Raw genomic sequence first — 23,510 nt, forward strand, 5'->3', positions numbered from 1 at the left:
ACAACAACCTTGTGAGGTTGGACGCAATCCGATAGGAGCTGAGCAGGACCCTTCAGCACTGGTTGAGCATTGACTTTGGCCTGCACACTTTATTGCAGGCAGTTATGTCAAGCAGAGCCCTTCCATGCTTTGCATAGGGCAACCCAGCGGTCCAGTCACCCTTTGCATCGTCCCAGTGTCCAAGTTGGGTATATCTAAGCAGGAACACAGCCACCTGCAGGACCTAAGGACAAGCAGGCTTGCTAGATTATCCTAAGTGAAGTATGCAGTGGTGCCTGCTTGCGATGAAGTGCTAATATGTGATGGAGCTCTCAGATATATGTATGGTTATAGCTCACCCATGCGGGACACGGGTGGCGCTGTGGGTTAAACCACAGAGCTAGGGCTTGCCAATCAGAAGGTCGGCGGTTCAAATCCCCGCAACGGGGTGAGCTCCCGTTGCTCGGTCCCAGCTCCTGCCAACCTAGTAGTTCAAAAGCACGTCAAAGTGCAAGTAGATAAATAGGTACCGCTCCGGCAGGAAGGTAAACGGCGTTTCTGTGCGCTGCTCTGGTTCGCCAGAAGCGGCTTAGTCATGCTGGCCACATGACCCGGAAGCTGTATGCTGGCTCCCTCAGCCAGTAAAGCTAGATGAGTGCCACAACCCCAGAGTTGGCCACAACTGGACCTAACGGTCAGGAGTCCCTTTACTTATGGCTCACCCACTCCAGTTCTAGCAATATTGGGTAGGCTCTGTAATCTGTGCACACAGAGAGGGATGCTGGAAAAGTAGGTTGCACAGCTGACTTCTCTCTTTTTTTTATTTCAGCAGTTGTCAAGCCACGGGCTACAAGGAAAGAAGGATTTCTTGGTAGGCTATCTAACCTGCTAGTTGGTGGAAGAAGCAGGTTGTGTCTGTTCCTGCAGGGAAAGGGGGATGTGTTGAGTGAGAGGTCAGTAGGGGTGTTGGCAGATAATAGGCCGAGAGAGTATCTGGTTGGTCTCAGTGATAAGAGAATTTTCCTGTTAGGGATCTTGGTCAGTGCTCTCTTTTCCTTGCCTATTAATACATAGAGCTCTCCAGTCAAACACAGAAGTCGAGGGGGCACATTTTGAAAAAAACGTCTTGCACAAAGACTTTGGCTTTTCTTTTATAACAAACCCATCCAAATGAATAGCTCTGTAATGTCATTCTGCCATTTAATCAAATATTTCTGGTCTCTCTTAATTGGCTAGTATCTTTATTATGGTTTTATATGGGCATTAAGCCAATCCAGATGAGTGGGGTATAAATTAATAGAATAATAATCACCATCATCATCTAAAGTTACACTTCAGTGTTAATTTGCTATCATAAAGTTAAAAACTGGCTTTGGATGAATTGGATGTTTCTCAACACAAAACAGCAGTTTGTCGTCACTTGTCATGTGCATTTCAACTTCACCCAGCTTATTCTGCAAGTCTCTCTTTTTTTATCTTAACATGCTGCAAAGTAAAGGACACGACTTGGTTTTCACGAGAACATGGAAGAGTCACTTCAGTGGGCCAGGTGCAAATGGCAGCGCATGGTTTCTGCAGAAGGCAATAATGACGTCACCTTCCAGCAGCCAGCCAAGACCATCAGTAAACACAGGATTGTTATACCATGTCTGGGGCATTTTAAGGAAGAATACGAAAAAGTATCCCACCTGTATCAAAACAACAGAATACGGACTACAAAGTACCGACTTTGGAACTTTATACCGAAGAACATATTCGAACAGTTTCACAGGTAACGTGCGCAGTTGTGAAATTAAAGGATAATTAGATAGTATTGTTTGCAACATTCAGAGTGAAAGCAATGGTAGTTTGTTACAGTAATGAACAGTAATGAATTACTAGATAATTTTGGGGACAGATAGTTCCAAATAATCTGCTGGCCCCTTTGAATACGTAATAATCGGCACCCTCGTGGTCAACATTTGCGATAGTTTAGTTGCATGAGATACTGGCATAATGTCACGTTTTGAATTTAATGTAACTGTTGATGTACCCCCGGGTGTAGTCAATGTGGTGGACTACAACTCTCATCATTCCTGGTCATTGATCATGCTAGGTAGGGGCAGGTGAGAACCATAGTCAAGAAGATTTGGACGGCACCTGGTTGGCTAACCCTGGTATACCCTATCCTAAGCACCTACGTCCTGATGTAGGAAGCTTTAGTTTTGGACTGTAATTTTAAACATAATAAAACCGAAAAGAGAAAACCGAAAAGGTGATTTGGAAGCATAATGGTTGTGGGAGAAGAGCTGCATTTTGTGGTTGTGTGTAATGTTGCTTTGATTAATTGGGACACGTTTTCTGATTTTACTCTAGTGTTGTGCGATTTTTTCTGCCATTAGTCCCATGAAGTAAATGCCTAGTCATAACATTCATGCCCATACTTTGCTTTAATATCAACTTACCCATCCTTAATGAGCTGAATACTAATCTGAAGTCAACTGCTACTCACTTAGATGTGTCATATCAAGCTTCAGACACTTTTTTTTATACTCGCATCAATGGCTGACACTAACATCCTGTGGGTTGTTGTGTTTGTGTTTTCCAGAGCTGCCAATTTATATTTCTTATTTATAGTTCTGCTGAACTGGGTTCCAGTGGTGGAAGCTTTCAGGAAAGAAATCACCATGATCCCTCTCATTGTGGTTCTCACAATTATTGCTGTGAAAGATGGTGTCGAGGATTACGCAAAATACCAGTTGGACAAAAAAATAAACAACATAGTGACTCAAGTCTATTGTAGGTAAGAAAATCAGAAATAATATTACCATTGCCTTTGACAAATACAGTGGTACCTCGGGTTACATACGCTTCAGGTTACATACGCTTCAGGTTACACACTCCGCTAACCCAGAAATAGTGCTTCAGGTTAAGAACTTTGCTTCAGGATGAAAACAGAAATTGTGTTCCGGCGGCCCGGCGGCAGCGGGAGGCCCCATTAGTTAAACTGGTGCTTCAGGTTAAGAATGGACCTCCGAAACGAATTGCCGTATTTTTCGCCCTATAGGACGCACTTTTTCCCCTCCAAAAATGAAGGGGAAATGTGTGTGCGTCCTATGGGGCGAATACAGGCTTCAGGAAGTTCTGCACAACCCTCGGGAGCCCGGCGGGAAGCCGCACCGGGCTCCCAAAGGTTGCGCAGAGCTGCCTGTATTCCGAAGCTTCAGCGAAAGCCTGTATTCGCCCTATAGGACGTACTTTTTCCCCTCCAAAAATGAAGGGGAAATGTGTGTGCGTCCTATGGGGCAAATACAGGCTTTCGACCCCTCTCGCTCTCCAGGCTTCAGGAAGTTCTGCGCAACCCTCGGGAGCCCGGCACCAAGCCGCGCCGGGCTCCCAAAGGTTGTGCAGAGCTGCCTGTATTCCGAAGCTTCGGGCGTGCTGAAGAGCGCACCCGGGCTTCGCGCAGCTCTCCGCAAGCCTGGGGAGACCGGCGCGGCTCCCTAGGCTTACAGATAGCAGGCTGTTCTGGGGTCGGGGGAAGCTTGGGCTTCCTCCGCGCCAGCCCCGTGTCTGGGGGGGAAATAATTTTTTCCCCTTTATTTCCCCCCCCCCCCAAAAAAACTAGGTGCGTCCTATAGGGCGGTGTGTCCTATGGGGCAAAAAATACGGTAAGTACTTAACCAGAGGTAAAGGTAAAGGTACCCCTGCCCGTACGGGCCAGTCTTGACAGACTCTGGGGTTGTGCGCCCATCTCACTTAAGAGGCCAGGGGCCAGCGCTGTCCGGAGACACTTCCGGGTCACGTGGCCAGCGTGACATCGCTGCTCTGGCGAGCCAGAGCCAGAGCCGCACACGGAAACGCCGTTTACCTTCCCGCTGGTAAGCGGTCCCTATTTATCTACTTGCACCCGGAGGTGCTTTCGAACTGCTAGGTTGGCAGGTGCTGGGACCGAGCAGCGGGAGCGCACCCCGCCGCAGGGATTCGAACCGCCGACCTTTCGATCGGCAAGTCCTAGGCGCTGAGGCTTTAACCCACAGCGCCACCTGCGTCCCCTTTAACCAGAGGTACTACTGTATAAATATGAAGTTAAATAATTAGATCCATTTCATCCTGGCTTCCAGTCCAGTTTTGAAGCTGAAACTGCATTGGCCGCCCTGGTAGATGACCTGTGTTGGGAGATTGATGTGGGAAAGTTGAGGGTGGCAGGAGAGGATATATTGATTAATATTATCCTCCCTAACTCGCGTTAGCAAGCTTCTTTACTTAGCAGAGTGCACCCCCCTTTTACACAGCAGAAAGCTGGTTGCAAACTCGTGTGAGTCTCTTAAAACAAGAAGCAATTCAATTTGGCTTGCCCAGATTGAGATATGTTTTGTTATTCCTGGTAAGACCCCTTTAATCCATCCTAAAAGAATATAGACACAACAGTCTTATTCATAAGTAACAAAAAGTAGTTTTACTCATGATCAGGCAGAGCACAGTGTGATCCCTGAAGGTAGGCTTTAGGCTTAAAGTTGCAAACGTGTAAAAACAAGTTTACCCCATATGGGAGATAACCTGGGGGACTGCTGGCTGGCAGCCAGCAGTACTGTCCAGGTGAATCAGGAAGTTCACAGGACGAAAAAAATATCAAAGAGAGGAAGGTGGCTGCATGACTTGGCTTTTTACCAGGTCTTGAAAAGTCACGGCCACCTACTAGTCACATGCAAGGAAGGATGCTCCAGGCCAAGAGGAACAGGAAGTTCAAGTGACTGGACCAACATCCCCTGCATGGCCACTCTAGCAAAAGAAGGAATGTTGCACTTGACTGCTCCCAGTGGATAGCGTCCCACAATTGATGGGCGCAGTCAGAGGCATAGCGTGGGGGGGGGGCGCAATTTTGTGCGGAGGTGCAAACAGGCACCCCGCCCCCAGCAGGCTCCTTCAACGGAGCCTGGCTCCGAGCGAGAAGGAGTTGCACCTTGGCTGCGGCGCTCATGCCCGGCCACAGCTCCACCCTCGGGTCGGGCCTGACCCAGGGTAGGGGAACAGGAGCATGGGTGGCAATGCTGCCGCCCACCCTCCTCAGTGCAGGGTGATACCCTGTGGCTCTTTGTGGTTTTCAGTCCTATCTACCATGGGTGGGTATATGAGTGATTGTGCATTGGGTGTGCAGCTGCCGGTGTTTGCCATAAGCCGTCCTATCCCAGTCTGGTGCCCTCCAGATGTTTTGGCCTCCAGGAACTTGAGGACCCTCGTGGTCCCTTCCAACTCTACGTTTCTATTATTCTATGGTCGCCTTGTAACTATCTGGACATACAACAAGAGAGGCCTCTGTAGGAGATTCCAGCTCTTGGGTAGGATTATATAGAGGAAGGCAGTCTTTCATGAAACCTGGTTCCAAGACTTTTAAGGTTTGGCAGGTTAAAAAAATAGCAGTGTGAATAGTTGTTGGAAACGTATAGGCAGCTTTTCCTGTTTGGGAATGTGGGGCAAGAGAACAGTGCTCGCATTCTCCTCCTGTGCTTAAGCAGATATGCCACAACGGCCACTGACTAGCTCCACACCTTACTGCCATTTAAGGGCTTGAATCCCAATCTGCTTCTGAGGAGACATAATTCAGATTGGCTATACAGTGGTACCTCAGGTTACATACGCTTCAGGTTACAGACTCCGCTAACCCAGAAATAGTGCTTCAGATTAAGAACTTTGCTTCAGGATGAGAACAGAAATCGGGCTCCGGCGGCACGGCAGCAGCAGGAGGCCCCATTAGCTAAAGTGGTGCTTCAGGTTAAGAACAGTTTCAGGTTAAGTACGGACCTCCAGAACGAATTAAGTACTTAACCTGAGTTACCACTGTATGTTGAAGCGATTGGTAATTGGCTCTTTATAGATGACTGTGCTGTACTACATTTCCCAGACGTTAATGAACCTGCCTTAGCACTGGGGTAGGGTGGGAACACACATCGCACCAGATCCAGCTCTCCCTCACACTGGGCTGCAAAATGCAGAAATACCAGCCAGGTATGGAGGGTACCAGCAAGGGATGCGGGTGGCGCTGTGATCTAAACCACTGAGCCTAGGACTTGCCGATCAGAAGGTTGGCGGTTCGAATCCCCACAACAGGGTGAGCTCCCATTGTTCGGTACCAGCTCCTGCCCACCTAGCAGATCAAAAGCACATCAAAGTGCAAGTAGATAAATAGGTACCACTCCGGCGGTAAGGTAAATGGCGTTTCCATGCGCTGCTCTGGTTCGCCAGAAGCAGCTTAGTCATGCTGGCCACATGACCTGGAAGCTGTCTGCGGACAAACACTGGCTCCCTCGGCCTATAGAGCGAGATGAGCGCCGCAACCCCAGAGTCATCCACGACTGGACCTAACAGTCAGGGGTACCTTTACCTTTTTATGGAGGGTACCACAGATACACTCTCCCTTGATTCCCCTTCATACTGGCTTTGCACATTTCAAGCCAAGATTTGGCCTTTGAGTGTATATTAACATGCGTAACATTGGCTGTGTGCAAATTGAATTTAAAATATTTTCAGATTGAGCTCTTGATAGGGCCTTGAACTCATTATCCGTTTTAGGAAATATGCGCTGCTTAGAAGTCGTAATTACAGTTTAACGGTATTGTTTTGGGAGGCAAGAGGCTCTTGGCAGACATTAATGCAGCTTTAGTGTGTTTTGTACCTATACTTCTGTATCGATTTTGCACATTGATTTTTATGTCCTCTTAGAAAACCAGTGATAACCATCTAGGAAAGGAAGTAGGCAACTGACTTGTACTAAATATTTTTAGACTGTGCTGCTCCTCCATCCTCCTTTTCTCTGCTTTTGATTCCCTTCCATTTGGGGGAGCAGGAAAATACAAAAAACTTGAATGTCCTCTGTCCTTTGTGGCCTCTCCTTTTAGGCTTGCAGTCTGTTGAATGTTTGCTAATACAGATTTTTGGCCCCAAGGGGGGGGAAACTGTTTTGTTTTTTTGCTTGTTTGTTTGTGCAATGCTTCCTCTATCCTCTTTTTAAAAACAAACAAATATACCACAAGCCTTTGGGTCTCAGCTAGTTTTCATATTCTAGTTAAGTATAATTAACATGCTTTCCGTCTTGTTTACATATTATTTCCATGTTGCTGACAAATGCCAAGTTCTGGTGGACAGAGCAGTGGCATGCAATTTCTAAGCAAGTTGTTGCATTTGGAGTATCAGGAAAATCAAATCTGGAAGGAGCAGGTCTCTCAAATGCAATTGCCCTTTATTGCTACATAATAAGAGTAGGACGAGAAACTCTCCAGCATTCAAACTACAGGAGCTCAAGTGGTTTTGACTATTTATTTATTTAAAATAATTATGTACCGCTGTATTGTAGAAATGTATCGCAGCTGTTTACAACGATATACCGTAAATACATAAAACCACACAGTAAAATCATTTTTAAAAGTTTGAAAAATAAAAACAAAAGTGTTTTTTTTAAAAAAAAAAAACTTCAGTTGTGAGGGATGGACTTCTAATTGTCAGATAGGCCGGTCATTTAAAAGTTGGCACATAAAAAGCACATAACACTGAAAGACAGCACCACCTGGCCAGTGACCAAAATAAATCCATTCATTCATTCATTCATAACCCAAGTCTTGTGGGTAGAGTTGCCCTTGAAATCGTTGTACAAGGATTGAATGTGATGGGGACATGAGCAGAGAGGGGATTGTAGGAATGGGTGGTGTGTTCTGGATATGGAGGTGCTTGTTCTAAAAATCAAACACACATTCAAACATACTACTTAACATAACCTCTCCACTGAGGATGTTGAGCAGTTGGTATAACGAGGTCTTGATTTTGGTCATTAACATAAAGAAAGGGCTCCACGTTTCTTGGAAAATGTCTCCATTCGTTATGCCTCTATAATTGGTCTTCTGTGTCTGGCGAGATGCTCAAACATTGCTGTATCCCAGATATTATTTTCCCATATGTTCAGGGGTATTTCAGTCTGGTTCCTCCATTGTTGAGCTATCACTTATTGTGTTACAGTCAGTAAGAAGTCTACTAGTTCTCTGTGGTGGAGCCCACAGAGATAGTAGGGCTAAGGCAGAATTTGGAGGAAGGGGTTGGCCTTTGATTGTGGATATAATGGACGTATAAAAAACATTGAATCCAAAATAAAACAGTACAAACAATTAAAAAAAACCAAAAAAACAATAGAAAAACGAACGAACAAAAACACACATCTACAAATAAAACCATATCATCATTCTAATCATTATGTACATATACAGATATTGACTTCCTTCCTTTGTTCTAAGACCTCGAAATTTTTACTTTTTCTAAATTGTTGTGTCTAATGTAGATTACCTCTATCTTTATACTTTTTGCACCATTTTTCTCTTTCTTTAACCCTGCAAAGCTTCATTCGTTACATACCGATATGCTTATTCCAGAACAATGTTTTTTCATATACTCTTTAGCACATCCCCATTCTTCTAATAATTTTTGGTCCAATTGTCCCCTTACGAAAGCTGTGAGTCTTGCCAGATTCAGCCCAATTGCCTTTTAAATCCGGCCCACAAACGGTCCAGGAATCAGCGTGTTTTACATGGGTAGAATGCGTCCTTTTATTTAAAATGCATCTCTGGGTTATTTGTGGGGCATATGAATTCATCCATTTATTTGTTTTTTCAAAATATAGTCCAGGCCCACCCCCCCACCCCAGGTCAGAGGGACAGTGGACCGGTCCCCTGCTGAAAAAGTTTGCTGACCCCTGCGGCTACACAAAGTCAGAGCCTCCCCTAAATGAAACTCTATTGTGTGCAAGCTACAGACAATCCAGACTTCATTTTAAAAGGTTTAAAACATTAACACTTCTGTGTTTCTTTATACCAGGAAATATTCTGAACATGCATAGTTAGATGTGATTGTTAATATCAGATTTTCCTACACACATGTCAAGTCAAAATTTAATTGACTGCCTTATAAATGCTTTCGTTTAGTTCCTTGAGAAACGGATGGATTTTTAAATGCATGGTAGTTTATTGCTTTTTGTGTTTCATCGTTTTTTAAAAAAATGGGTCCCGCCCCCCCCCCCCCCGTTTTTTCCTCCCCAGAAATAAAAAGGCATATGTCGAGAAGTTCTGGAAAGATGTTAAAGTTGGTGATTTTATCCGACTGTTGTGTAATGAGGAGATTCCCGCTGACATGGTGCTGATATATACTAGTGATGGAGATGGGATCTGTCACATTGAAACATCAAGCCTTGATGGAGAGACCAACCTGAAACAGAGACAGGTTGTGAGAGGATTTGGCGAGCAGGTATAAATGGGCACTTCTTGGGAGAAAGTCTGTGTATAATCCATATCAGGGGAAATCCTATAAACTTCAATAGTTTTTGACAGTTCTCTTTGTACTGATTTCGGACTCCTGGCTCTACTCATTCTGTCTCCAAGATACCTCTCCTCCCAGCACACACAGAAAAACAACACCAATTTTCTTCCTTCTGGCAGCAACCCTTGTGATTCACAATGTCATTCCAGAAACACACACAGGGCCTTTTTTTCACTCACCAGAACTCAGTTCTGGCACCTCTCAAGTGGGTGTCATTGCTATTACCATTAAGGGAGGTGTTCGTGGTGAGTTCCGGCACCTCTTTTTTCTAGAAAAACCACTGCATACACACACAAAGGCGCACACACCTTGGTAAATGTTGACATTCACCACAATTTGGACATTCACTGCCGCTGAGAATGTTCCTCATTATTAATTCTCTTGTTGTATAAGCAGCTCTCCATACAGGTGATTTATCCCACAACTATGAGATGCATTATTAATATATCCCGTTTCACAGAGGGGGGAACAGCGGCTGAGGGAGAGGTATTCTATATAATTAGGGAGAGAGGAGTACAATATAATAAATAGTCCAGCACAGGCTCTGATCAACCCATGTATGTTTTGCCTTATATTAATACACTCATATGCAATGACTAGATAGATAGTCAAAGGAGTCACTAACAAGTAGACTCTTCTACCTTAAAAATAAAAACTCCTCCCTTCTTAGAGATGGGAAGGCCTGGAAAACAATTGGGGGTGGGGGGACAGATCTTTTTCCAAAGCCGTTTCCCCCCGGAAAAATGGAAAAAAAGAAGTTTGATATAGTTTGAATATTCCATACACTCCTCCCCCCCAATTTTTCCTGAAAAAAAAGGTTTTGGGGGAAAAACATGCCCCCCCATTTTTCTGTCCCCCCCAGTCCTTCCAGCCCCCACACTTTGGAGCTCCCTGCCGACGGACACCAGGCAGGTGTTCTCACTGTACTCTTTCCGACAACTGCTCAAAACATTTTCGTTAGGGCCAGCCCATCAGAGCACGTAGAAGCTGCATGCGATTTACTTCCTTTTAACCACTGCTGACTTTAATCATATTTTGAATACTCTTAAATACCTGCTTTTAACTGTGTTTTATCAGTCATTTTAATGTTCTGTTGTATATTTTTGTAAACTGTTTAGAAAGCTCTCTTACCATCGTGCGGTTTTTAATATATAATAACAAATTCAATTTAAAAAACACACACACTCCTTTTCCTTTCAGACACAGTTTGAGCCTTAGTGCAACTTACTATTCAGTAACTGGATGTTGGTTACTTCTGGGCCTGGCATGCAAAAAAATTGCCTTATGCTTTGCCCCGGCTGTCCTCGAGTAGAGATGGGAAGCCTGGGAAAAAAACAGAAAAATTGAGGGGAAACTGGGTTTTTTCCAAAGCCATTTTTTAGAAGTCCATGAGAAAAATGACAAAGAGGAAGAGGAAGAAGAAATGGAAAATGATAGCAGTAGTTAAGGAAATGAGATAGAATAAACTGCATGTATATGTTGTGTCTTCTGTCCCTTTTTTAAAAAAAAGCACTACTCAAAGGGTAGACCTTCTATGGAGCTTAAATATTGAGGTAGACCTTAACTGTTGGTGCTAAGGGGCAAATCTGATTATTTTTTATGTCAACGGTTTCTTGCTTTTGTTTTTTGCTTGTGAGGGAAAGGGTGTGGTTACCTGTTTTATTGCAAGCATAATACTTTTATATACAATGTGTTTCACGCAATTTGTAAAACTACTCCACACTGAACTTTTTTTTTTCTTTCAATTTTTCCAAAATTTCCATTTTTTCCGGGAGGAAACGTTTCCTCATGGCTTCAAAATTTCCGGAAATTATACATCTCTATCCCTTCTCAGTGCTTATTTGTCAATTACATTTCTATCATGATGTCAAAAAGTAACCAACCAATTCTTATTTATATGGCATATGGGGCTTGATTAAACCGAGTGAGGCCTTGGGTCTGTCTGAGCCATTTTCTTTCCCTCTGATAAGCCACCAACTTTCTTGGGCAGAGGTCTGTACCAGCAACTTCTGTCCTTTTTTCAGCCATTCAAGAGACTCTTCTCAGTCACCTCAGAGTGGGTTTTACTTTTTCTTGCACCCAATAAGCAGGAAAGCAGGCCTTCCTGTGAACCTGCTCAGTTCTCTGAGAATCTAGATTTAGCAGTACCTGGATTTTTACCTCAGGTTGTCATGCCAACCAGTGTAGATAGACATGCAAAGAACTGATGCAATAATTCATTACTTTAACGAAGTTGCTGCATCCCACGTTTGAGCTCCATTTTCCCCCTTCTCCCCCCCCCCCCTAATTTGTATCTAGGAAACTGAAGTTGATCCGGAAAATTTCGCAAGCAGGATAGAGTGTGAGGCGCCAAACAATGATCTTACCAGGTTCCGGGGGTTTATGTAAGTAATTTGGGGTAAGCTCTGTCTGCTCTCTCTGCTTGATAAAATATTATAGCACTCGTATTAAAGTGAAGAGCAGCAGCTAGCAGTCTCCAGGCCATACCTAGCCACTTACTGGCTATTGATTATTCCCCTTGCAGAAGGGACTGGGATGGGAGGCACAAATGGTTATGGGATGTGACTTGACAGCAGATTGCCTTCACAGACAAATTTTTGGGCCTTCACTCCTTTGTCAAAGTGGTTTCCTGGCAAATCTTGTTTGCCAGCTATGCAAGCTCTTGATCCCATGGAAAGCCCTCGGCGTCAGAGTCAAGGGAAGCTCCCAGCTTGAAGTTGGAAAGCTTATAAGCAACTTTACGTTATTAGGCTACATTATCAAAGTATTTGTATTACAGCCTGACACCGTATGCCAATGAATTTGATTTACAGTGGAACCTTGGTTCTCAAACACCTTGGTACTCAAACATTTCCGAACGCTGAAAACCCGGAAGTAAGTGTTTTGGAAGTGTTTTTCGGAAGCCAAACGTTCAATGCAGTTGTCAGCTATTGTTTCCAGGGCGCCTGCATCAATCGGAAGCCACGTCTTGGTTTTTGAATGTTTTAGAAGTCGAACGGACTTCCGGAACGGATTACGTTTGAGAACCAAGGTACCACTGTATTACAATTCAAACACCAATGAGGGATTGCACTGAAAGTGCCCTTGTCAAGCTTTCCTCTCAATCACTAGCCCAAACACACCAAGCCTCCTCACTTGGAGATGTTTTCAATGCAGGCGAGATGCTCTAGGACAGCCTTCACAAACCTGGTGTCTTCCATATTCGTTGAAAATCAGATATATAATCTAGGCAACAAATGGTTCCTGAAGCCAAGGTTGCAGTCACAAAAGCGGAATATTTAGTTGCTGTTTTAGGGCAAGACAGCTCTAAAGTCTTGTTTTTCAAATGATGGGCTGACTGCGATTGATTCTCCGTTAAACTTCTGGTTCTAGTTCAGATGGCAACCTTGAACTGGGTTAACAGCTTTGAGAACTGAAAGAAGGAAAATCACTTGATCCTGGGACAGTGCACATATATTTTGTTGTATTCCGACCTCTTTATCTTAAAGGTCTCTGCTCCTGCTCAGGCTGCACAGAAAAAGCCATTTGGTTCCAGAAATTCATTCCGTTTGTGCAGATAAAATATAGCTGATAGAATTCTACAAGGTGGCATATTAGTCGATGAAAACAGTCTAGATCCAATGATCCCCAGATGGTGGCAATGTCCTAGCACCCAGGCACTTGGTTGCAAGTGGTTGAAAGCAAAATATGTCTGGTGTCTGGCTAATTTCGGACACAGGTTGGACTGCAAGTCCCATCAGTCCTAGCTAGTGCAGCCCAACAGCATCTAGAGGGCACCAGGTTGTCAAAGAGTGCTCTAGGATATATCCTTTTGAATGTCTTGTCCATGGGTGTTGGCAGTATTTGTGGAGCCTTTGTGAACATGAGTGCATCTTGAGCTGGATTTTTCTTTACAGGGAGCACCCAGATAATGAACGAGTGGGCCTGAGCAAGGACAACTTGCTGATGAGAGGATGCACCATCAGAAATACAACAGTTGTTGTTGGCATTGTGGTGTACGCAGGTCAGTGCCCTGGCTAGATGTCGCTGGTTTGCAGGGCCTGAGAAATGAAGTCGTTCATTGCCATCCCTGGCAAACACAAAGGGTTGTCCTCCATTGTTACTCAGAGTAAACCCATTGAAATGATAGACACAGCTAATTTATGCCAATGAATTTCAGGGGATTCTACTCCTGTGGAATGTTCTTTCTCCCCAGGGAGGTTCGGCCAGTGCCTTCATTACATATCTTTAGGCACCAGGCAAAAATGTTCCTCTTCTTCCAGGCCTTGGGGCTGATTGATATCTGATGCCCTTTTTAAATGGGAGGGTGGATTATTGGTTTGTCAACATTCTTATTTTTGCTATGTGTTGTATGATTTTCATATTGTAATTTTATGTCATAAACTGCCCCGTGATCTACAGATGAAGGGTGGGACACAAATTTAATAAAGAATAAGTAATAATAAAAATAACGCTCTAAGGATTTGGTTGGGTGCAGCCTAATACTTTGTGCGATAAAGGCTATTCTAGGGGTGTAACTGTTAAATATAGAGGATTAATCCATTATGAAGCCAAATGAAGGTTGGAAGGGAGGTTCAATAAATAGCAAAGGCTCCTAAAATCAGTATCTCCTCACATCAATTTCCCCTCCTCCCGGTTGTTCCACAGAATTCTTTATATAAAGATCAATATTTAAAACATTCCTGTGCCTTCCTCCAGTTCAAAATGCCCTGGGCATTTCATAGCCATAAAACAGTTTACAGCAATAAAAAACACAGTGCTATCATTTTATCATAGTGGGTTAAAAAAACAACAATTGCAAAGTTGTTAATCCTTGGGAAATAAAAAGGATTTTGCCAGGCATGTAACAGACGTTAATGTCTTAGGTTCTAGGCTAGCCTCCCTGGAGAGATAGAGTGTGTGTGTTTGACAACTAGGGCACCATAAACAAAAATGTCCTCTTTCCAAGGAGCCACTGGGAACAGAGCCTGCCCCTATTTGCATAGCATCCAGGTTTTGGTTTTTGTTTTGCTTCTTGGTCAAATGGGAGTAGCGATGGGCAACTGGAAAGCCCAAGGACTCAGTCTGGTGCAAATGACACGGTGTGACTGGCTGCAGAAGCAACTTCCTCCCCAGCCCATTATTTAACTCAAACTACTTCCTTAAGCTAGGGACGCAGGTGGCGCTGTGGGTTAAAGCCTCAGCGCCTAGGGCTTGCCGATCGAAAGGTCGGCGGTTCGAATCCCTGCGGCGGGGTGCGCTCCCGCTGCTCGGTCCCAGCGCCTGCCAACCTAGCAGTTCGAAAGCACCTCCGGGTGCAAGTAGATAAATAGGGACCGCTTACCAGCGGGAAGGTAAACGGCGTTTCTGTGTGCGGCTCTGGCTCTGGCTCTGGCTCTGGCCAGAGCAGCGATGTCACGCTGGCCACGTGACCCGGAAGTGTCTCCGGACAGCGCTGGCCCCTGGCCTCTTAAGTGAGATGGGCGCACAACCCCAGAGTCTGTCAAGACTGGCCCGTACGGGCAGGGGTACCTTTACCTTTACCTTATTTCCTTAAGCTAGCACAGGCCTTCTGCAGCTTTGATTTCTGCCTGGCTGGCTATATGCTGACTCTGCATAGCTACCATCAAGCGTCCAAGTAGGGAATTTTGGCCCTTGGGATTTCCTCCACCCTTCTCCAGTCCAAGCGGCCATTTGTATCTAGTAAGCATCATGGGACTCGGGTGCCAAACTTTGCAAAAGTTATAACAACCAGTGTCTATCCTTGGCCCCGGCAGGGTGCAGTTTTAATTGTTTCAGTTTGCATTAAAAGCTCCAACGTGTTTTGTGTTGTCGAAAGGTCACGAAACCAAGGCAATGTTAAACAACACAGGGCTTCGGTACAAGCGAAGTAAGCTAGAGAAGAGCGTAAACAAAGACATCATCTGGTGTGTTCTGCTTCTAGTTGTGATGTGCTCTATAGGGGCCGTGGGTAAGTGAAGAGTTAAGATCCACTCTACAAAATAGGATATTCTCTCTCTATACGTCTGTTTAGGACTCTATGTTTTAAGGGTTTTTCTAATGGAGTTTAGCATTTTTATTTTTATTTTTGGGTCCCAAGACCTTACGTTGCCTGAGGTGAAAAGCAAAATGGCGTCTCTCCCTTCCCACTGGGATTCCATGCACAGAAGTTGACCAGACCGGCAGCCGATTCTTATTTCAACACTGCAGATGGGAAAATAGGGGTTTGATCTTCATCCTAAGCGGCCTCTATTTGACTCCCGTTTATGGAGAGCTCTATTCTGAAGCACCGTTTTTAGTCGTATGGTTTACACTGGCCATATCCGCACCATGGGATGCGGGTGGCGCTGTGGGTTAAACCACAGAGCCTAGGAATTGCCGATCAGAAGGTTGGCGGTTCGAATCCCCATGACGGTGTGAGCTCCCGTTGCTCAGTCCCTGCTCCTGTCAACCTAGCAGTTCGAAAGCACGTCAAAGTGCAAGTAGATAAATAGGTACCACTCCGTCGGGAAGGTAAACGGCGTTTCCGTGCGCTGCTCTGGTTCGCCAGAAGCGGCTTAGTCATGCTGGCCACATGACCCAGAAGCTGTACGCCAGCTCCCTCGGCCAATAAAGCGAGATGAGCGCCGCAACCCCAGAGTTGGCCACGACTGGATCTAATGGTCAGGGATCCCTTTACCTTTACCTTTACCTTTATCTGCACCATACATTGGAAGTAGTCTTGTACCACTTTTAACAGTCACGGATTTCCCCCAAAGAATCCTGGGAACTGTAGTTTGCTAAAGGTCCTGAGAGTTGTTAGGAGGCCTCTGTTCCCAGCTACAGTTCTCAAGAGTGGTTTAACAGCCAGTCCCTCTTCCCAGGGACCTCTAGGAAATCAGCTGTGTGAGGGGAATAAGGGTCTTCTAACAACTCTCGTATCACCTTTAACAAACTACAGTTCCCAAGGTTCTTTGCTGAATGCCTGATTCGGCTTTCAATGTATAATGCAGATGGGGCTGCTATGAAACTATCACTGGCTTCATTTGCCATCATAACGTAGAGCACATATTTTGCCTGTAGAAGCTCCCAGGTTTGATTCACCGGTTACAATGATCAGGCATCAGATGATATAAATATAGCTGCAGCTGCTTTTAAATCTCTAATACTTATTTCATTGTTCTGCTGGTGTATAAATAAAGTGAATAACACAAGCCTTGCATGATTTTTCACCCGCATCGTATATTTAAAGCGCATGGCTCTGCCCCAAAGAACCCTGGGAACTGTAGTTCATTAAGGGTGCCAGGAACCATAGCTATGTGAAGGGGTAAACTACAATTCCCATGATTCTTTTTTTTTGGGGGGGGATGTTTGTTTTAAATGCACAGCATCTGAATGTGTTATAGGTTTCTGAAAGTATAGCAAGTTAATAGTACCCTGTGCTCTGAGGCATTTTTGCTCAGGAAAAAAAGTCATGCTGAATCTAGTGAGGGGTTTTTTTTAACAAGGGAGCATGTATAGGATTGGGGGACGCGGGTGGCGTTGTGGTCTAAACCACAGAGCCTAGGACTTGCCGATCAGAAGGTTGGCAGTTCGAATCCCCGCGATGGTGTGAGCTCCCGTTGCTCGGTCCCTGCTCCTCCCCACCTAGCAGTTCGAAAGCGCATCAAAGTTCAAGTAGATAAATAGGTACCGCTCCGGCGGGAAGGTAAGTGGCGTTTCCGTGCGCTGCTCTGGTTCGCCAGAAGCGGCTTAATCATGCTGGCCACATGACCCGGAAGCTGTACACCGGCTCCCTTGGCCAATAAAGCGAGATGAGCGCCGCAACCCCAGAGTCAGCCACGACTGGACCTAATGGTCAGGGGTCCCTTTACCTTTACCTTTATGTATAGGATTGCAACCTTCATCAGCTTATTTTTTAGATGATTTTTAAAATATAAAGGCCAGGGCATTTTTGAAGCTGATTGATAACTTTGTTGTCTGTATTCTCCAACCTCGTGCCCTCCAGATCAGCAGGGCCTGATGAGAGTTGTCCAAAACATCAGGAGGAGGCACCAGGTTGGGGAAGCCTGTACTACGCTGGTCACTGCCTTGGAACGCAGTGCCATTCATAGTTTTGATTTTGTTAATGGATTCTTTATCTTCTTTTTAAAAAGGTCACGGGTTTTGGCTAGGTGCCCATCCAGACCCACCTCTCTATAGTAGCGGAAAGCAAATTGCTCCAGCAATGGGAGCATTTTTTATGTTCTGGACAATGATAATTTTATTGCAGGTAAGTTTGTGGTTTGGGTGGTGCTGCTTTCTTTAATACTACCGTACTAGAAAGCCAAAGTAACTTGAATTTAGTAGGTGTGTTCCAGAGCTTTTTTAAAAGAATTGTAGAACCGTGTAAGGGACATTGGCGCTTGTCTAGTCCAGCCCTTCTCTGCTCAGTGCAGGATCTGTAATGCAAGGTGCAACTTGCCTGACATATGGCCATCCAACCCTCTGGAAACCCCCTTGTTTCTCCACGCCCTTCTTAAAATGTGGCGCACTGAACCTAGAGACAGTACTCTGGATGCAACTGAGAAGTACAGAAATAATAATAATTATAAATAGAATGGACCCACTGCCTCTTATGATCTGGGCCCTGTGCTTCTGGAAAAGCAGCCAAAAATTGGATTATTGTTTTTTCAGCACTCACGTTATACGGGTGGCTCATGGTCAACTTAGGATCAGCTGAGATGCTTAGATCAGGATTAGCCAATGGGCTGCCCTTGGGATGTTGTGGACTACAGCTGCTGTTGGCCATAGGCAGCATGGCCAATGGGCAGGAATGATGGCTGTATCAACTATAAGTTTCATAGTCGACAACATCTGGATGACAGCACAATGGTAATCCCTGGCCTAGATCTTTTATACATTCTCTACTTGTTTTCGTTGTTCTTTTGTAGCTAAATTCAGGACTTTGCATATACAGAGGTCTCCTCGCTTATGTGCATTTGACTCCCGTGCAGTGCCGGGAAATAATTAAATCAGTCTATTTTAACTGCAAAAAAGGGCAAAAACGGCAAAAACGGCCTGAAAAGAGCAGAAAAACCAACTACCAATCCAGGAGCATTTGCACCAACCTTTCAGGCTCATTTTTAATAGTGTTTTTCAAGGGTTCCCAGAGGTTTTGATGATGTTTACAGGCTTTTTAGGCAGTGTTCCCCACTGTATGTGATTTCACGTCTACATGCACGACCTGTGAACGTAACCCATGCATTAGTGGGGAGACACCTACATCATAGTTGGGTAACAGTCTTGAGTTCGGATTTTAATCCTGGTTCTGTCTACTGCCAAGCTGGTTGTCCCAGCTTTGTATCAGCTGCATATTTGATAAACATCTGGCTACAGGATCTGATAAACATCTGTAGGATCTGATTTCTTTCCGCAGGGCCTGTAAGACAGAGATGTTCCGCCTGGCCTTTGGCTTGGAATCAACTTGATCCCCTCCCCCTCTTTCCTTTTTCCTTTCTCCTTCTGTGATGGATCTCCTATTTGGGGACTTGCCTGGCTTTTTTCTGGCCCACGTAGGACCAGTCTGGATAGTTGGCCTTGGTGAAGACGACGTTTTCATCCCCCAAAAAGTTTTTGATTTGAGTCTCTATTGCAATGCATTTTAATGTTGCATTTTAATCTTGTTTTTAAGTTGTATTTCGATCAATTGTTTTTATACCTGGTGTTAGCCGCCCTGAGCCCGGTCTTGGCTGGGGAGGGCGGGGTATAAATAAAATTTATTATTATTATTATTATTATTATTATTATTATATTACATCCTTTTCCAAGTCACTTATAGAACCCTGTGGCACTTAACTGGGGCCTTTATCCAAGTTAATGTAGTGCTATTAACAAGCAGTAGTTGGGTGCAGTTGTTCAACCAGCTGTGAGTTAACCTAACATTAATCTTGGCAATCCCATGACAGACTTTCTCAAATAATTTGCTGAAATCAAGATACACTATGCCCACGGCATTCTCACGGTCTGCCAAACAAGTAACTATCGAAACAGCAGATGTGGTTGGTCTAAGGTGACTTATTTTTGATAACGCCATACTGTCTGTTCTGTTGATTTTTAGCAAGATACACCCTTCCGCTGGCCGACTCCAGATGTGAGTCTCATTCCGCTAAGTCTCAGTGATCCCTATCGGATCAACCTTACCCCCTCATATTAGGATTTCGGGTTCGTTTTCTGGTGCAGTTGAGGGCAGGATCTGTCCTCATGAGCAAGCCATACTAAATCCGCTCCTTGCCTTGGCAGGTTTTGATCCCGATTTCTCTTTATGTCTCCATTGAATTTGTCAAATTGGGGCAAATCTATTTTATCCGGAATGATCTTGATTTGTACCATGAACCGACGGACACCGGGATCCGGTGCGGATCGCTGAATATAGCCGAAGACCTTGGGCAGATTGAGTACATTTTCTCTGATAAGACCGGAACCCTCACTGAGAACAAAATGGTTTTCCGAAGATGCAGCATTGCGGGGATGGAATATGGTCATGAAGAGAATGGTAAGGCTGCAGGAGAAAGCTGCTTTTGTACCAGGAGCTGGACCTCAGTGGTATTCGGGCTGAATGATGGGGGTGGGGGTGCTCCTTCAGGTATACTGGGCCGAGGCCATTTAGGGCTTTAATGGTCAGCGCCGACACTTTGAATTGTGCTCAGAAACGTATTGGGAGCCAGTGACAAGCATCTCAATATAGGCCCCATGGCATCTCTTTAGTAGTCCTCTTTTTAGTCCACTTTTTCATGTTCTGTGTTCATTACTTGTAGTCTGTATAAAAGGATGCGCTAGAAAGCGACAGGCATGTTGGGCCTGTAAACACAAAATTCTTAAAAATGTGGCGTATGCCTTTTTATCCCATGCAGGCTCACACTGCTTTGCCGTGGGGCCCTGTGCATGCTAAGGAAATTCATAAAACCTTGATAAGGATGGAACCATAGAAACGAAACTGTAAACATGCATACTGCAGGTTTTCATCCATTCAATCATATATATACATATTTATCAGTAAGGTTTGTATTGGGTAAATTAAGCTGTGCTCGTTCATGTACTAGATGTACTTTATAAATCAGTCTAGCTCTGCAGTGATCATTGAAGAAGTTTGCCCTTTCAAGCAGCAAGGCCTAAATCTGCATGAAATCACAAACCAAATCCATGACAACGGAGGATGACTCACTGCGCAGTCCCCATGTAAACTGGCCGGTGTATCTGAGGCCGTTCATTTAGGAAGACGGCGATGCCCTCCAGTGGCACATTGGGAAATGGTTTGAAATCAAACAAGCAAACGCCGGAAATTTAACTCTGGAAAGCTTTGTGTACAAGTTTCAGTAATACTGCTAGGAAATGCATGCAGCAAAAGATGGCATTGTTGAAGATTCAGCACATATCATATAAATATTATCAGTGCTTTTTTCTGGAGAAAAAGGTGGGGGAACTCACTATGAAGTTTGTTTGTTTGTTTGTTTATTGCAGACCCATCTACACTGCCTTCCCACCCCACCCTGGGCAGTGGCTAAGCCCTTTTTGGCTTAGGGCCCTCGTATTTACGGGACTGCCTCTCCTGGTATTCCCCACAGAGGACCTTATGGTCCATGAATAATAATAGTTTAGAGGTCCCAGGCCCTAAGGAAGTCAGATTATCCTCCACCAGGGCCAGGGCCTTCTCAGTGATGGCGCCGACCTGGTGAAATGCTCTGTCCTAAGAGACCAGGGCCCTGCAGGATTTAGCTTCCTTCCACAGGGCCTGTAAGACAGAGCTATTCCACCTGGCTTTCAGCTTGAATTTAGCCTGATCTTTTATTCCCATTCCTTCCCTCCCCCTCCCCTTTTTATGAAGATTACCCGCTCTGGGATCCCACAGCTAATTCTTCCCTGGTCTACTCGCTGGCCTAAATAGGACTAATTTAGCCAGCTAGCCCTGGGGATCATCTAATGTTTATTGGATGGATTCCCCCCCCCCCCAAATTGATTTTTGAATTCTGAATTTATTGTTATTCACATTTCATATGGTATTTTATGCTGTTTTTTGTTGCATCAATTAAATGTTTTTAATTTGTTGTTAGCCGCCCTGAGCCCAGTTTTCTGAGCCAGGAAGGGTGGGGTATAAATAAAAAATATTATTATTATCATTATAAATGTAATATGTGATTAATAAACTCAAGCAGACATTGATCTGGATTAGAAATGGCCACAACTGTACAGATTACAGATATAAATGGATTTTGTGTTTTTATATATGTTGGAAGCTGCCCAGAGTGGTTGAGGCAACCCTGTCAGATGGGTGGGGTTAAATAATAAAATTGTTGTTGTTGTTGTTGTTGTTTTGGCTCTGGCGTTGGGTGTATATCCGTTCCAGCCCCCCATCCCACAACAACAACAAAACAATTATTTAATTTCTAAAAGGGAAGGAAACTCCATTCCCTTAAGTTCCTGCTAAAAAACCCAACCCCTGAATATTATGATCACATCAGAATATTTCTGACCGCTATGAAAGAAAAAAATAGAGATGGGAAGTCACTGTTTTTGTTGTTTTGCAGCTCTTCGTAATCCTGTAACTTGGTAAATAGAAGAGGATCTTTGATTGTAGATCTGAGTTTTGACTCCCCCCTCCCCATGTCAAATGCCAAATACAGTCATATCTTGGTTCTTGAACGGAATCCATTCCGGAAGTCTGTTTGACTTCCAGAAATGTTTGAAAACCAAGGCACGGCTTCCGATTGGCTGCAGAAGCTTCCTGCACACAGCCGGAAGCTGCGTCAGATGTTCAGCTTCCAAAAAACATTCGAAAACCAGAACACTCACACCTGGGTTTGCGGTGTTCGGGAGCCAAAATGTTCAAGAAATAAGCTGTTGGAAAACCAAGGTACAACTGTACGATTCATGGGGGGAAGTCCACAAGGACAAGGAATTCCTTGCTTTTGCTTTCGCTGTTGACTTGGAACTGCTAAAATGGGGGTTCAGTTGAGTATCTCGAAGGTCATAATACAAAGACCAGCGGCAGGTGGCGTGCAGCACATAGCTGCTGCTCATAATGGCTGTATTTGTTTATTTCGTACCACCTTAGCCTCTGTGATGCAGGAAAGGTGGGGGTATAACTAATAAATACATTGAATTCCTTGGGTTGAGAATATGGGACCAGTCATAGATTCATTATTTTACTTTAAAGAATCATGCGGGTGATCTCTTTCTCTCTGTCTGCCTAGCTAAGAGGCTAGAATCATACCTAGATTATGATGATGAAGAAGATGAAGAAGGAATACGCGCTTCATATTCCTCTTTGAAGCGTCCGTCAAGGTTTTCCACCTGCAAATCGGGTTATTTCCAGAGCACAAAGTCTTTGAGCCGCTTGTTTAGCTCCACCTCCGCCTTGCGAACTAGTATATCACGCACGACACAAATGGCCTTCAGCAGCCCAATTGTAAGTGTATTCCTTGAGCCTATGAGGGACTTGTGGGGGGGGCGACTGGCTGACCTATTCATACATATCTATGCAGGGACATGGGTGGTGCTGTGGCCTAAACCACTGAGCCTCAGGGGCAGGGGACAGCAACCTTTTTCAACCTTTTCCATGTGGTGGGCCGGACTATATTTGGGGGGGGGGGAATGAACGAATTCCTATGCCCCACAAGATGCATTTGAAATAAAAGGACACATTTTATTCATGTAAAAACGTGCTGATTCCCGGACCATCCACGGGCCAGATTGAGAAGGCGATTGGGCTGCATCCGGCCCACAGGCCTTAGGTTGCCTACCCTGGCTCTGGGGCTTGCCGATCAGAAGGTTGGCGGTTCGAATCCCCATGACGGGGTGAGCTCCAGTTGTTCTGTCCCAGCTCCTGCCCGCCTAGCAGTTCGAAAGCACACTAGTGCAAGTAGATAAATAAATACCGCTGTGGTGGGAAGGTAAATGGCGTTTCTGTGTGCTCTGGTTTCCGCCGCGGTGTCCTGTTACGCCAGAAGTGGTTTAGTCATGCTGGCCACAAGACCCGGAAAGCTGTCTGTGGACAAACACTGGCTCCCTCGGCCTGAAAGCAAGATGAGCACCACAACCCCATAGTCGCCTTTGACTGGACTTAACCGTCCGGGGGCCCTTTACATATCTATGCAGTTCTCACAGTCCAGAAGTGACCTGGCAGTGGCTGTTTCACAAGACGCTTCTAAGCAATCCATCTGCCGCAAGTAATGATTTTTCTGCAGGGAGATCTTCGAGCCTTT

At 44.8% G+C, this 23,510-nt stretch overlaps 1 protein-coding gene across 22 annotated transcripts in view; it reads left to right on the forward strand.

Annotated features, from left to right (window-relative positions):
• Nucleotides 1–23,510, forward strand: part of ATP10D (ATPase phospholipid transporting 10D (putative)) — a 67,538-nt gene that overhangs the window by 14,674 nt on the left and 29,354 nt on the right. For 5 of the 22 annotated variants that reach the window (XR_013842133.1, XM_079989614.1, XM_079989627.1 and 2 more), the window contains exons 2-11: nt 809–850; nt 1,478–1,750; nt 2,567–2,761; nt 9,036–9,240; nt 11,611–11,696; nt 13,209–13,315; nt 15,131–15,262; nt 17,427–17,542; nt 19,552–19,804; nt 22,500–22,714. Coding sequence is in view for 21 of the 22 variants with exons in the window: in XM_079989625.1 (XP_079845751.1) it covers nt 809–850; nt 1,478–1,750; nt 2,567–2,761; nt 9,036–9,240; nt 11,611–11,696; nt 13,209–13,315; nt 15,131–15,262; nt 17,427–17,542; nt 19,552–19,804; nt 22,500–22,714 (1,624 nt within the window). In the remaining variant the exon portion in view is untranslated. Of the gene's footprint in view, nt 1–808; nt 851–1,472; nt 1,751–2,566; nt 2,762–9,035; nt 9,241–11,610; nt 11,697–13,208; nt 13,316–15,130; nt 15,263–17,426; nt 17,543–19,551; nt 19,805–22,499; nt 22,715–23,510 lie in introns of all 22 variants that reach the window. The other 17 variants (XM_079989613.1, XM_079989626.1, XM_079989612.1 and 14 more) reach the window with 10 other exon arrangements.

The sequence above is a fragment of the Podarcis cretensis genome (assembly GCF_951804945.1).
Source record: "Podarcis cretensis genome assembly, chromosome: 9".
Lineage (NCBI taxonomy): Eukaryota > Metazoa > Chordata > Lepidosauria > Squamata > Lacertidae > Podarcis > Podarcis cretensis.